At 39.5% G+C, this 15879-nt stretch overlaps 1 protein-coding gene across 6 annotated transcripts in view; it reads left to right on the forward strand.

Annotated features, from left to right (window-relative positions):
• The window catches only part of LOC146001644 (uncharacterized), a 197027-nt gene that overhangs the window by 163821 nt on the left and 17327 nt on the right, over window positions 1-15879 (forward strand). For all 6 annotated transcript variants that reach the window (XM_083139229.1, XM_083139234.1, XM_083139231.1 and 3 more), the window contains one exon: window positions 309-492. In XM_083139229.1, coding sequence (XP_082995355.1) covers window positions 309-492 — 184 coding nt within the window. The remainder of the gene's footprint in view (window positions 1-308; window positions 493-15879) is intronic.

A 15879-nucleotide genomic window follows, 5' to 3' on the forward strand; every position in this document is an offset into this window, starting at 1 on the left:
ATATAGTAAAGAAACTAAGTTTTTGAATGCACAATATACTTTTCCAAGAAAAATCTTTCCGGATTTTTTCGTTCCACAAATTGAAGTGAAGAATTGATAAGTCTGTTCGTCACATTATTGTTAGAAGATGTAAAAATTGCCATGATTATTGTAATTATTGAATTTGTTCATGGACTTAGAAGTTAGAACAGTGCTGAGTAGCTATAGTCCATGCATCTGATTGTCTCATTGAGAATTCATTGTTGAAAGTTAACGACCTTATTGTAACAGGAGATCCATTGTGACGTATCCTGCGTGTTTGATTTCAGATGCCATTCCATATGGCTGACAAGGTGTCGCTGCTCAATGGTCACGTGACGCAGAAGAAGGAACCCAACCGGAAGTACCGATGGCTTGTGGGAGTTCTAGTCTTTGTCTTTGCCACCGCCTTGTATTTCTTCGACGTTGGAACTTACACTAATTATCAGATTCCACATCCAGGGAACCTTGCAGGTAAACCTTTTTGAGTATTACATTCAGTTAGTGGTCAATTTAACATAGTTTGTAATAAATTAATTAAATCTAAGAAGGATCGGTATAGGTGTAGTATGTCTCTACATTGGAAGAAGAAGAAAGACAATAAGCGTAGTATGTCTCCACATTTTATTTGAAATCACTATGAAGAAGTCTTCTTTACATCATTTTGGGTAATTTTACAAAAGGATTATTTATTTATTTATTTACCAGAGAATTCCAAATACAACTTTGGCCATTTTACATTGGAATGTAATAACAATGGAAATAATAAAAAATAACAATGGAAGTATCAATAAATAATAATAACATAAACTAAAATACCTAATTTTTCCCCTTCATACCTCGCGTTTGTGCATACATACATTTGAGATAAAGTGGATTACATGTTGTTACACAGTAGCTTTTTAAAACGTGACTGGTTTTCAAAAATATCAACTTGGTTTGGTAGAGTGTTTTATTGGCCGGGTAGTCTGTGGAAGAGAGAACGTTGTATTAGGCTTAATCTGGGTTTCTGATACGTGAAAAGCTGAGTGCTCCTTGTGGTGCGGGATGGTACTCGAAAGTGAATTCCTTGAAGAAGGCGATCACTAGTCCACATTTAGCGGTTTTAGTCCATCTGTGTGTACATATAAAGCCACTTGTTAGCACATATAAATCCCAGCCCTGGTTATAATGCATGGAGTTTAAAACTCAACGTTAGATAGAGCTGAGTTTCCCTTGTTCTAGGAACAGCTGTGCCTCAGCGCACTGTAGCGATTTTTCTATCGAGCAGATTAGCAACACTGGTTCTCCCGGTCTACTGCGCCGATCGCGGCAGAAATATCTGGGTTTGACTATACTGCCGTGATTAAATGTGGAGACATACTACACCTATACCAGCTACACCAGAAGGATTTTCTAGTGTTTAGAACAACTGTATGGTAATTGTATAGAGTTTGAGTTTTTAGGTATAAGTGTGACTTATTTCTGCCATGGTAGTTAAAAGGGACAAGGACAAATAAATTTCTGCCGTCACTGACACGAATGACAGTGATATAAATTAGCAGTTGTAAGTCGCAAAAACGAGTCACGACTGCGATTTTCAGCTTGGCGACTAAAACGTTCCCTCGCTTATAAATACACACATAACCCAAAAAAGTTGTCAATTGGTACAAATATTTTGATTGCATTAATATGTTAATTTGTGTAGGTTTTCTTGTATGCTTGTGGCATCGGACAGGTCTATCGATTTGGGGGGGGGGCTCCTGCCCAGTTTGAATCCGGCCACTTTCCTCTGGGGGGGGTGATACCAAACTTCACGGTGGCAGGGGGGTGTCATAGGCATCAAATTATAATATTAATAAAAACAATACTAGTGCTTTTAAATTGCCCCTGACCTCTGATATGTAATTAAATTAAATGTAAATTTCGATAAGACTGCACAAGCACGTCACCACCATTTCATAGTAAACTGTTAAAATAGCTGCAAGAAGCTGAAATTCAGTGCAACAATGGAAGATTACATTTCACCAGCCTTGCCACTCTACGCGTGTCTATTGTTGAGCTTCAAGGAAATGGAATGTTTTTATTTATTGCTAGTTATTAAAACGGACGATAATATAAATTCGTTCATTATTTTCACTTTTAATTATGAAGAGGACTGAATCAGTGTTTATTATTACGAAAAGCCAGAACCTGTACGTTCTACATTAAATTAAAGTGAATGAAAGAAAATAAAAGTGAACATGGTTGTCAAATTTCTCAGCTATTGTCCGAATGCTCTGCCAACTAAGCAACTAAGTCTCTAGTCTTCTTAAACCCGACGGTGTTGACTGTAGCAACACGAGCCTTCCATCTGTCACTATTCTGGGCAAGATCAGTCCAATATTTTCCATCCTTACCGATTTCTTTTAGGTCCATCTCAATGTTATCTCTCCATCTTCGTCTTGGCCTTCCTACAGGTCTCTTACCATCAGGTTTCCTAACAAGAATCCTGTAAACTCTTTTTCCTCTCCCATTCGTGCCCATCTAAGTCTTCTTGATTTAATTATTCTAATATCAGGACTAGGGATGGAAAATCCCGGATCCGGATCCGTCCGAAAGTTTCGGGTCTGGATCCGGGTCCAAAAGTTTCGGGTCTGGATCCGGATCCGAGAGTTTCGTATCTCAATCCCATTATAATATTACCACACCTTAAAAGGTATTATGATCTTCGATTACAAATAAATTTTTCATTAGTTAGTTCTTCAAGATTTTTCTTCAAGTGTTGTTCCTAAAATAAGTTGCTACGCATCGGCTAACACACTCGTGCACAAAAATAATCTAAAAAACTGTTCTAGGGGGCAAACCCTTCTCAAATGTCAAGATGAGGACAAATTTAAGTGGGCATTTGACCCCTGTGCCCCCCTCCGATTTCCATGAAACTTGGCAGGTGTATAAACAGGTCCAAAAGAAGAAATACGTGTTTTTTGTTTCGGCTAAAAAACTGTTTTAGGGGGCAAGAGCCCCTCAAATGTCAAGATGAGGACAAATTGAAGTAAGGATCTGACCCTGTGTCCCGCTCCGATTTCCATGAAACTTGGCAGATGTATAAAGGGACCCAATGGAAGAAATACGTGATTTTTTTGTTTCGGCTAAAAAAAACTGTTTTAGGGGGCAACCCCCCACCCTCAAATGTAAAAATGAGGACAAATTTAAGTGGCATTGGACCCCTGTGTCCCCCTCCGATTTCCATGAAATTTGGCAGGTGCATAGAGGCACCCTATGCCTCCTGTTTCTTCCTATGCCATATTTACGTGGTTTCGGGGTCAGATCCCCACTTCAATTTCTCCTCATCTTAACATTTGAGGTGGGTTGCCCCCTAAAACCATTTTTTAGCTGAAACACAAAAACACGTACTTCTTCCTTTGGGCCCCTTCATACACCTGCCAAATTTCATGGAAATCGGAGTGGGACACAGGGGTCAGATCCCCGCGTCAATTTGTCTTCATCTTGACATTTGAGGGGGGTTTTGCCCCCTAAAACCGTTTTTTTTTTAGCTGAAACACAAAAACACGTATTTCTTCCATTGGGCCCCTCTATACACTGCCAAGTTTCATGGAAATCGGAGGGGGACACAGGGGTCAATTCCAACTTCAATTTGTCCTCATCTTGACATTTGAGGGGGGGGGGGGGTTGCCCTCTAAAACAGTTTTTTTATCCGAAACAAAAAAACACGTATTTCTTTGGGCCACTCTATACACCTGCCAAGTATCATGGAAATCGGAGGGGGAGACTTAGACCTCCCTTGTAAGTGTATTAATTACAAATCGCGCACGCGCACACACACACACTATATTATATATATGTATGTATGTATTCAGTGACGTGCGGTGACATTTAAACTAGGGTACGCAACATGGGCCAACCGAAATGAATTATGGGGGCCAGAACCCCCCCCCCTCCCTGGCCATCATGTTATTCAGAAAATAACTTTTTTCTACAATTTTATAATGGGAAATTTCTCATCTTTGTATCAGTATCCAAATGTAACGAGGTAAAATATATGTATGATATTTTATATTCGCAAATATATTCTGATAGTAGCTACGTAGAGTCCAACAATTCAACTTTGATTATTGCCTTCATGCAGTGCGATGAACATTGAACGGGAAGGAAATGGCTCAATCATTTTCCGTCCTTTCAAATTGCATGTAATAAATTTGATAAATCTCAGTATCCTCTACTATTTCACAACACCTTTCGCAGAGGAAACCAACGAATAAGGCCAACAATAAAGTTTCACTGTTTTTCTACTCAGTCAATCACTCTGTAGAGATATTTTTTCTTCTTCTCAAAAATCAAAATGCCTAATATACTGCTTACCATCCTTCACAACTCCTGCCTGAAACAATTTTTCCAAATCAGGAACAGACCTTCCATTTCGGATTGTTTACACTTTTTTCGTAAATTCCGAAAATCCCTTCTCCAGTATGTCATCAATAACTCCCGGTCCCCCTATTTTATCACTTCATAGCACCGGCAAACAATAGAGATCCTGTAATGTAAATAATATGAACGAAACACTCGCTTCAAATTTCACACGACAGAAGAAAGCAAAAGTCAACCTCCCATGGTACGTTGTGTCCGGTCCCGCTATGCCCGAAAACCACGCGTTCTTGTGGATGAATGAATCGGAGTTGCCAGTCGACAAAGTATTTCGTAGAAGGGAGATAATTAAGGACAAGTAGAAAATACGTCAGCATACATCCCAGAACACTTCAAAAGCTAAACTACCGTACATCACTTTGCAATGTCTGGCGGGAGGGGGGCTCATTCTAATCCCATTGTAAGCATTGTGTTTTATTATGTTTTTCTTTTATCATGCATTCATATCGTTGGGTCAATAATCAACACCCATGCTATGGAACTCAAAGGAAATGTTGATCCCGAAAGGAGATAAACAGATACTCTCATACACTGAGAATTGTGCGAAACTTGCAAATTGTTCACATATTTTCCCCTCGACACAGTGACAGTCCATTCTGGTCCTCACCTCCCTATACGAAAAAAAAACTTGCTAGTGTAACTTTAACCTCACATAAATATTTTATATGTGATAGTTTACGCGTATATTAAATATGATCTTCCACCACTACATATTCTTGCCCTCCTGTCTGATTCCTGTATCACTTTTTATAATGTATTTTTATTGCAACCCAACAGTGATCTATCTACGCGTGGCTGCTAAATGCTAGTAAGCTAAGCATTCCAGAAAAAAATATGTTGACTACTGTCAACACTGCATACGCTGTCAAAATCTTGGGTGCTTAGAACCGGGAAAGAAGTGGGAGAGAGGGTAGGCGCAGGCAGACCCAAACACGTGGTCGGGGCTGATATGAGCCAATGGGATTACCTTCCGAATTTCTAGGGTACCAAGCAGAAGAAACAGCGTCTTTCTGGCCTGCGGAAATCGGCAGAAACGCGGATTGGGTGGGTGCCGAAGTCACAATCGGGATCATTCGGGACTGCCTTCAGGAAGGCAGCAGCGTGTTCGTGCGGAAATCGGAATTTCTTGCAGTGGAACTGCTTTCGGAGCGATAATTGTTGAATTTTCATGTTCGGGGAAGACGAAAGAATGTTTATTTTTCTTACTGTGTTGTGGGTACGCAGTGCGTACCTTGCGTATCCTGAATGCACGCCGCTGTTAGGTGATCCAAAAAGGCCGCCCCTTTTCAATTGGTGAGCATAACTTTATTTAGGCGAATAATTGCAAGCTACAAGGACAGAAGTGTTGCACAGACATGGGAGTTTGATACAAGATATGTCAATCAGGTTGTGAATGTCACATCACATCACGTCTCACTTATGTTTTGAATATAACATCACTCAGGTGAGCACCACCGTTGTTGGAGCACTCATGAAGCCGAGCCACGAAGCTACGCCGCAATGTATTCTCCAGCATAGCAACCGGAATAGCAGCGATTTCACGGCGGATGTTCGCCTCGAGTTCCTGGATCGTTCCTGGGCGGGTTTCGTAGACCCGGGACTTCAGGTATCCCCACAAGAAAAAATCAGCTGCCGTCAGATCCGGCGAACGTGCCGGCCAAGCCACGTCGCCATATCGGGAGATGAGGTGGCCGGGAAAAAGGTCGCACAATTTGGCAATGGACACACGGGCTGTGTGTGCCGTTGCACCGTCCTGTTGGAACCATGTGATCAGAGGAAGGCGTTGCAGTGCCGGCACGAGAAAGTCTTGGAGCATGGTCACATAACGCTCTGAATTGACAGTACACGTGGCACCAGTGGCATCGCGAAAGAAGTATGGTCCGATGATTCCTGATGTACTGATCCCACACCACACAGTTAACTTGGGACTGTGCAACTCACGCTGATGCAATCGCCGCGGTTTTCTGTACCCCAGAAACGCCAATTCTGTTTGTTGACCGACCCCGATAGCAAAAAGTGTGCCTCGTCAGACATCAAAAGGTTGTCGACAATGCGTGCATCTTGTGCGCACATGTCGAGAAACGTGTCACAAAACTGAACACGTGCTACTTTGTCAGCTGCGGTCATTGCTTGCACTACTTGCACCTTATACCAGTAGCGTACGCAGGATTTCGTCAAGGGGGGGGTTATTTCTAAAACTTTCTCCAAATTCACATTACCTTTGATTTATTATACTTTAATTAAATAATAATAATCACAATTAATTAATAATACTTATAGTTAATTAATTAGCTGAATTACTACTAATAATACTACTAATACCACTACTACTATTATGTAGTAGAGATCTACATAAATATACCATTTATGAAAACAATAGAAAGAAATTACTTTCTAATCATTCAATTTTTATCAAATCCTGGGAGCATTTTTTTTGTTTTTGTTTTTGTTTTTTGTCTGGTCAACGAGGTGAGACATTTTAAGGGTGAAGAAAATCCATAAAACAAGAAAATATATTAAAATAAATTGAAATAATTAAAGTATGGAACTCATCCAAGAATCTGCGGTGGTCTGGTCGGTAGAGCATCTGGCAATTACGCGGGAGATCCGGATTCGATTCCCGAAATTGGTTGAAATTTTTCCAGTTTCTTCCCCGCATAAATGTCCCCGATAATTCACATCTGGATTGTCTCACTATTCTTACCAACAAAACATTTTCCAATAGTTAAGTTTATTGTCGTTTGAATAATTGTCTAGTCAACAAGGTGAGACATTTTAAAGAGAGACATTCAAACGTGGTGCGGTAAATAATACAATGGGAAGGCAGACTGGTGACTGTATTCTTGTCCGCCTAGCCTTCGTCTATACATTAGCCTCTAACAACGAACCAAGAACTTTCTTTAGTTAATTCTCATTGTTCACACAAAAAAAAGACATGTTCGTTGAACACTGGCGTACGTAGAGGCATGGCCGATGGTTAGAGGCACATACTTTTGGTAAATAAAAAAGCAAAATTTCAGTATAAAAACAGAGTCAATTTCGGGTTCAAAAGCTGTAAATAAAATGAAATTTCGCTGTTATAGCGGTGAAAAAGCGGTATATAAAATTACATTTTGGTTTTAAAAATGTGAATATAATCCCGATTTAAAAACTGCACTATTACACAAAATAAACATATCCCTTCTAATAGCACATGAAATCATTACCAGAATATTAAGTTTATTCCTGTATAGAGGAGTCCATTTTTACTTTTCAAATATTTACAGCAAAAATTAATCAATTTTCCGTGAATTGCATAACACACAGGATACTTCAGACTTCAGAAAGTGTCGCGTAGGTATATAAACGGTAAATTTCGTGTTTAAGAGTCTATTTCGCATTTTGCAGTTCATTTCGCATCATTTCGTGACAAAACAGGGTAGGAAAATGCACCTCACACCCTTCAGAAACCTTAAAAATTAACATTGCAATGTGTTATTTCAAATTTCGTTTTCTTTTTGTCAAAAACGAAATATGCATGCCTCTACCGATGATGCTACAGCCCCTACCAAAATTTTGAGAAAATCAGAATTTTCAAATAAAAATCCGTTAAGAACTTTAAAAAATCAAAATGTGTAAATACGAAACCTCTTTTAAAGTGAGTCCCGATTACCATTTTTGTCTTTGAACACAATTTTAATAGACTGAAAAGCTCCAAAAATACGAAATATTTTAGTATGCATCCTGCCCTCCAAAACGAAACCATGTGTTATCCACATTTACTATTCCGGCCCCTCCCCCCCCAAAAAAAAACTGCGTACACCAGAGTATTGAACATTGTTGCAACTGAAATACAAAACATTTTATTTCTCTTTTAAATCATAGTTACCCTCATATTTCACTTTCAAGAACTTGTGCAAGGCATCACTCTGAAAGACGCGTGTGCTTGGAATGCTGTACTTTTCTCCATGCTACATGGAAATAATAATTCAAATTATTATTATTATTATTATTAGTGGTAGTAGTACTAGTAGTAGTAGTAGTAGATGTAGTAATAGTAATAGTATTGTCCCAGATCTTTGACTGTGGTAAATTGGCCATTTAAATTTTTTCCACGGCATTTTTCATAATATTTCACAAGCTCAAGGGGGGGGTTTAAACCCCGTAACCCCCCCCTTGCGTACGCCACTGCCTTATACGCTCGTGTATGTAAATCCAAGTGTAAAATGCGATGTAAACTGCCATACGTCATATGCAATGCTTGCGATCTGCTGCGCACTGATCTTCGTGGACTTCTTTGGATGTCATCCCGCACACGGTTGATGTGTTCCTGTGTCCTTACAGCTCGGGGTCGTCCAGGAGACGACCTGTGTCGTACTGAACCCTCCTCGTGCCATTTCGCTACCCATCGCCGTATGGTGTGTTTGTCCGGTGCGTCTCTACGCAGGCCTAGTCGGCGGAAAGCTCGTTGGGTTGCAACAATGGACTTGCTTTTTATAAACAGCTCTACCGCGCGAACACGGTCTTGCACATTCCACTTCTCCATCGCAACTGATTCTCCCACTATTCGTGAATACGCTTCACTGCCGCCAGCGCGCGCCGGCCAGTTTTGGCTTATATATATATATATATATATATATATATATATATATATATATATATATATATGTATGTATGTATGTATGTATGTTAGCAGGTAACAATATGTTATAAACACATTCTTACTTTCCAAAGAAGCGCTCATGTGGGATGGCAAAACGGATCCGGATCCGTTTGGAACCGGATCCGAAAGTTCCAGATCCGGATCCGGATGCGAAAATTCCGGATCCGAAAAATTTTAGGATCCGGATCCTAAGGATCTGGAACCAACCGGATCCGGATCTGGCCATCCCTAATCTGGACATGAATGCAAATTATGCAGTTCTAAATTATGTAACCTCCACTCACCTGTCTCCTCACCCCTTTTAGGTCCAAATATTTTTCTAAGGATTTTATTTTCAAATTCTCTTTAATTTATGTTCCTCTTTTAATGTAAGGGGCCAATTTCACATCCATATGATACTACAGGCAAAATTACTATTGAAATTTTAGGTGGGGGGGGGGTACTATTTCCGTAGGGGATTTTCCTCCCCGGCCCACTGCTCCTGCCACCTCCCTGACGCCGTCACTGGTTCGTATACGTTAGTTGCTTTATACTTTTATGCCTAGCAAATATAGCAGCAGAACATGCCTTTAAAGCACAACAGGCGGACTAGACATCTTGCCCTGAAAACGTTTCCTTAGCCCGAAACGTAGATTTCCCAAGGCACGTATTTTCATTCTGTTCTCCAGTATTGTAGCCACGGAGAAGTGCCGGCTGGGAGGGAGGAAGCCCCAACACATCATTGAATATTCCATTCCCGCAAACCTCATCTCACACCGAACAGCTCAAAGGTGGCAGCTGCCTTGCATTTGGGACACGAAGGCAACTTGGATGTAGCTGGAGGAATGGGTAATGGAGATATGTGTGCGGAATTTGATATCTTCCTAGGAGCAAGCGGGTAGTCAATTTGACACATTATGTGGTCAGAGAGAGACATAAGCGTCTGCAATAGTCATTAACAACAACCATACCGATCTTGTTCTTGACTGGGGGGAGGGTACGGAACTTTTGGTAAGACCAAGCTGTTAAGTGGAGGCAGAGTGGTGTATTACGTAATACCGTCTGTCTTCCTTTCTATTTCGATTTACTTCGCTGTTTACGTCTTGCGTCCAGGGTTGTTAAAAGTCACCCATAACAGGACGAGGACCTTTTTTTCTCGCACAATTTAAATCGGTCCAAGTTGCGTATTGTTTCATGTCAATACGAAAATTGGACCGGATTTAAATCGATCCTGGAAAAGGTCCTGGACCGGATTTAAATTAATTCGCAAAAATTTTCTGGACCGGATTTAAATTGATCCGGAAAAAAGGTTCCTGGACCGAATTGAAATACTTTACAGATAAGAAGGTTGGCCCAGAACCCATTTACGCTTGCTGATTTTTCTCTCCTGAACCGGATGAGGATGCACTGTCAGAAGTTATCGTAAAATTGACATTTTCCAGTTAAAATTTATCAGAATTATCTGTTAATTTACAAACAAAGGGACCCACATACGTGAAAAATTCTTCCGTACGTAACATGATACAATAATGAAACACAACGCAAACTCAGTATTTATAGCATTTTGCAATAGTATTTTAAAATTCTACTTTTGAATCCTATGTGCTCCACAATATCTTTACAATTAACGTGGAAATAAGATGTTCAAGTAATACATAGTACCGTATATAGCCTATTCAGCAGTGTGGAATTGTCCCACTTTAAACTGTAGTACAGTCCCAATTAGCCAATCTGTGCATAAAAATGAAACTCAAATATGTTTTTAAAAGAAGAAGGATGTAACACAGTCACTGTCATGAGATCTAATGAATATTAGAAAACTCGTAAGTTGGTTTCTATGTGTTATTTAACCAGTGGCAACAACTTATAATAACATTAAATTTAATAAGAAATCTGTTTTGTGAGCAACAATGATTATTTTGCTGCAACTGCAACCACACTTTTTTGTGGTCTTCACTACTAAACAAAGACATGGATGTCACCGCGTGAACTATTATGCAAGATGCAAACCGAAATTTTTACCTTTCAAGAGACCGTGACCGACCTACGCTAATAATTATTTCAGTAGAACAATGGAAATCGAACACTGTGACGTTTAGCTTCACGTCATTGTCGTCACTTTGGTCATGCATGAAGTATTAGATGTCCGTCGTCAGGCTTGTGCTGCATCGGGGCAGAGAACTATCTGAATACATAGGCCTAGTTTTGCCCGTCCCCTTGGGGGTGGGGGGGAGGGCTAGCTGGGGCTGACTTTATTCATGCTTTTATTCATTACAAAAATCATCACAGGCATTCTCCTTGGGAGGCAGGTGATCCGCACATCTTATCCAAAAGAAATGAAATCGTTAAAAGGAATACATACGCTATTATAGATGGTTGTAAATTTATTAAAGAACATATTTCTTCTTTAGAATAAAGAATTTATAATTTTAATATGTGGTAATATTAATGGGTAATCCTTTTTTCATGGTACTGAGCTAATTATTATGCTCCAAGGCATTTAAAAGTACAATCTACATAGGTAATAGAATAGTAAAATTTAAATTTCCTTAATTTCTATACAACGAAACTTCGCATTTTGCTAATTTTACTACAACTGAGAACCACTTGCAACTAGATTCTTGAAGAAAACTTTAACATAAACTTAGCGAGGAGAGAGAGGAATAGTTGGTTTGCCATCTTAATAATCTTATAAATGTTTGCAAAGAGCTCCCCAGAATACTATTTAGTAGGCTGTAATTAGTTTCAATTCATTTAAACCTCACAGACAATATACAATGCATGCTTATAGTTGGACGTTATTTGCTTATTCAAGGCCACCCGCAAGATTTCTCTCAAGGGGGAGGGCAGCAGTACTTAAAGTGGAGGAAAGGTGAATGTGGTGTGATTCTCAGGGGAGAGCTACTCCCTAGCAGAGACCAAACCTGCCCGCCACAATCAGCCTCACGAGGCAAAGTTGCGACACTAGGAAAGATCAAAAGCTAGTAAAGGAGTAGTTACTGGTTGACTACGGTCGGCCGCCACTCTATGCTGCGAGCTCTTTGGGGGCAGCATTTTTTTCCTTTTTTTTTTGTGCTGCTCTTTCCCAGTTGAGCGAATTCTCGTATAGCATCCCCACCACTAGGATAATTTGCATAGTGCTGTCTTTCACCGCACCCCTCGTCCATGTTCTCGCGCTACAATTTCAAAATTTGAATTGTATGAAGTCTTTCCAGATATCTCCACCCGCTCTGCGGGCGCATTGTGCTTAATATCTAATCGAACGGAAACCAATGCTATTCTAAGTTTCGTTCATTTAGATTATAGTACAGTACCGCCTATTGGCAAATCAGAAACTAAATAAGAATGAATAGCAACGTATAAGTTTTGCCAACATTTAATGAGCAGCGACGTATATAAAAAAAATGCTTAACGAAATAATGTGCATTTTTTATATGCAGATACATGTGGGACTTTGAAAATTTTTATTAAAATAATTACCATTTGTGCCTGAAAACAAGGTATAAATGTAATAAATGATGGCATGACGGATGTAGAAAGTTTGCTATCTATAGGCGAAATATTATTTAATTATCTTGAAAACTTGCCTTTTAAATGGGGATCGTCGACCAAATATTTTTTATATAACCCTGGCCAATTGACTTCAAAAGGAAACCGATTATGACATTCGACATGACATTATGATCACTTTGCCTATGCATTCTATAAATTTATTTCAGAAATTCAATAGTCGAAGCTTGTTTGCTGGACGCCTGACTTTTACTATTAATAAACTCTCTATTAAAGGGGATGTTCATTCTGTCATCTGTGATTTAATTTTACAAACATTAAGGAATGATTTTTCAATAATTTCCAATCTACAAAAGGTGATTAAGATTTCTTGCTGTTATTCAACCAGCATAAGCACGTGCCCTTCCACGTTAATCTTCTGTTGGTTACTTGAAACAACCAATAAGCTTCTTGTTAGCTCCAGAAGAATGAATCTATCCTGAGACTCCAAGATTTGATTGAGATTGAGTTGGTGTTTTAAGTGCACTTTATGCACAGTAAGGCTAATCGGGACTGGACCTACAATTTAAAGTGGGATCCGAACCACTATATGCCTCCACCGGGAATCGAACCCGGGACCCCTTGAATACAAGGCGGCGACGCAACCACTGCGCTATCGGGGAGGCCGGGACTCCAAGAGATACCTGAGATTCCTATAACAGCATCCCTAAAAGTGATCCAAGATTCACCCGTCACCAGGAGAATTGAATACAACTCTCAACTGCACCGCCTTTGTGTATTGGAGCCGGACCCTGTGACTGAGTGGTTAGCACATCGCGTTGCGACGCTAGGGGTCTCGGGTTCGAATCCCGCTCGGGCATGGTTGTTTATGAATGTCTATTCATCAATTTCATCATTTCATCACTCATCCCCATCTTCGCAAATTAGCCAAGAAACACAAAACGCGAAGTAAAATAAAATAAATAAATAAAATCAAATCGTGCAATTAAAAACCCAAATAAACCTGGCACATCTGGATACATATTGGTGACGCGGTGCAACGCACACAAAAGACTTGGAAGAGTAATTTCTCCAATAAACTGTAGTGATTACCATTTAATAAAACAATTACACACGATTGAATCGCTTCTACAGGATCGCGACATATCCACGCGACATTTAGGCGTACATCTTTAAATGTCCCCCAAGCAATATAAATCCACTCTTTGAACTGACGCCTTTTTCCCTATCAAAACTGCTATTCTGTTTAAGTCTCTACAATGACGTTTTTTTTTTGTTCGATAAAACAATTGCAGGAACTCATTATTGAAAGGCCACATTTATGAAACACTTGTTGCAACGCCACTATTGTTTGAATGTAACAATGCTTACGTAGCGCTCCAAGGTGGAAGATCAAAAGAAATAACAGTGATATATTTTCTTTGAAATCTTGATTCGGAACATATGAACCCCGTAAAAAGGCACATACACTTCAACATTGAACTTTCATTGTATTCTTTTCTTATCTGTGACAAGAGTAATACATTAAAGTTTCATGAGAATTATCTAACTTCTGTGTGCAGTTTCTCTTCCCTTATATTTTATGTTATGCATATTGCACATGCGTTTGGAGAAGGGCTGGTTCTGGGGGGCTTAGCCCTCCCCTAGCCCCTACTTAACTACGCCTATGCTCATAAGGTCAAGTTCGAATTGAAAGTACCGAGAGAACCGCACCAGCGGAATTGATGATGACAATACGATATCACCATTCAAATATTTTTCAAAACTCTTATGAACTATTTGTTCATATTGGCAGATGTTCCTGGAATATCATTGACTGGCAGGTACTAATTTCATTTTTCCGTGATGCAGAAGGAATTTCTTATTATGAGATAAGGTTAGACTTAGCTTTGCAGCGAGCGAGTCTAGGGTTCGATTTGCTGTGGCGGTTACGTATTTCAGTGTTGAGTCCCAGTTAATTTCTGTGCATATAGTTGATTCTGAAACAAACATTAGGAAATTTTGTTGATTTTTGGCGAGAACACACCTGGTGTGACTTTTTTAATACCATTCCGATTGCCTTATCTATTTCTTCAATCCTGTCCTTTCTAGCATTACAAAAACTTACTGCCCACTATTTATTTAGCAATTGCACATGCCGGGTAGTTTGCCAATGTTTCGTTGCTATAAGAGGATAACTTTAGGGAATGTTTTGAAATATTGAAATCCATATTTAGCATTTTTTTTAAGTTCATATTTTACCTCAGCGTAGGAAAGGGAGTGATTTTGTTTTAAGATAGTGAAATTTCTGCAAAGATTATTCCTTTAATTTTGTTGCATTTCTTAAAGCAGTGATAAAAGTAGGGGGAACGTGGGGGAAGATATCCCCCAGTTAAGAAAATTTTCATAAAGTACCCACTCCGCCAGCTAGGATAATTTACATAAGCATCCCCCACATACTACATTCTCTCTGTTTGATCAATACAAGCATCCCAGTTACAAAATCGACCAACCCCCCCCCCAACCCCTAGCTAGAAATGTCCAATTCGAACCCTGCTGGGGTCCCGGGTTCGATACCCGGTGGAGGCACATAGTGGTTCAGATCCCACTTTAAACAGTAGGTCCAGTACCGATTAGCCTTTCTGTGCATAAAGTGGACTTAAAACAACAAATCAATCAATCAATCAATCGAGCCCTGCTCTAAATAGAGGATATCATTGGATAACGTTTCCAATATATATTTTCATTGGAACCATCTGCAACTTTAGAAGAACGCATATTCTTAGAGCATGACAATCAAATACGTTATATGGATAAGCGTGAAAATAAGAATTGGAACTTGCTTGTATAGCTTCTGTTTTGCTTTTAACTTACGAGCAGTCCATAAAATTCCAGTGAAAATTATTGTCATCCAGAAGTGTAATATGATTAATATTTATTGTTTCTAGACTAAATTTTAATTACAAATTATGTTTATCTTTTCTATTTAATAATATAATAATAATAATAAATAAATAAATAAGTCGATAATATGTGCATAAAATGAAGTGAGTACCATTTGCCTTCTGAGAGGGCAGTTCTACGAAAATGTGGTCAGACATTTCCACACATAAAAAATAGGGGAATATTTATAGTAGCAAGGAAGAAAGAAGTGTGTAATCATCTCAGAGATGGAGAGAAAGGACAAGGTCTGCGGTTTTTGGACTCTCTGACGTCACGGCGTGCTATTAACGAGGGAGGCCCAAAATAGCCTCGGACCGCATTCATTCACCGCGGTTGGAAATAAAAGGATTTGCCCAATTACACCCACTACGCTTGCAAATTCTTTCAACCCTCCCCGTTGTGGA

The sequence above is a fragment of the Lepisma saccharinum genome, chromosome 17 (assembly GCF_977018435.1).
Source record: "Lepisma saccharinum chromosome 17, izLepSacc3.1, whole genome shotgun sequence".
In the NCBI taxonomy this organism is placed as follows: domain Eukaryota; kingdom Metazoa; phylum Arthropoda; class Insecta; order Zygentoma; family Lepismatidae; genus Lepisma; species Lepisma saccharinum.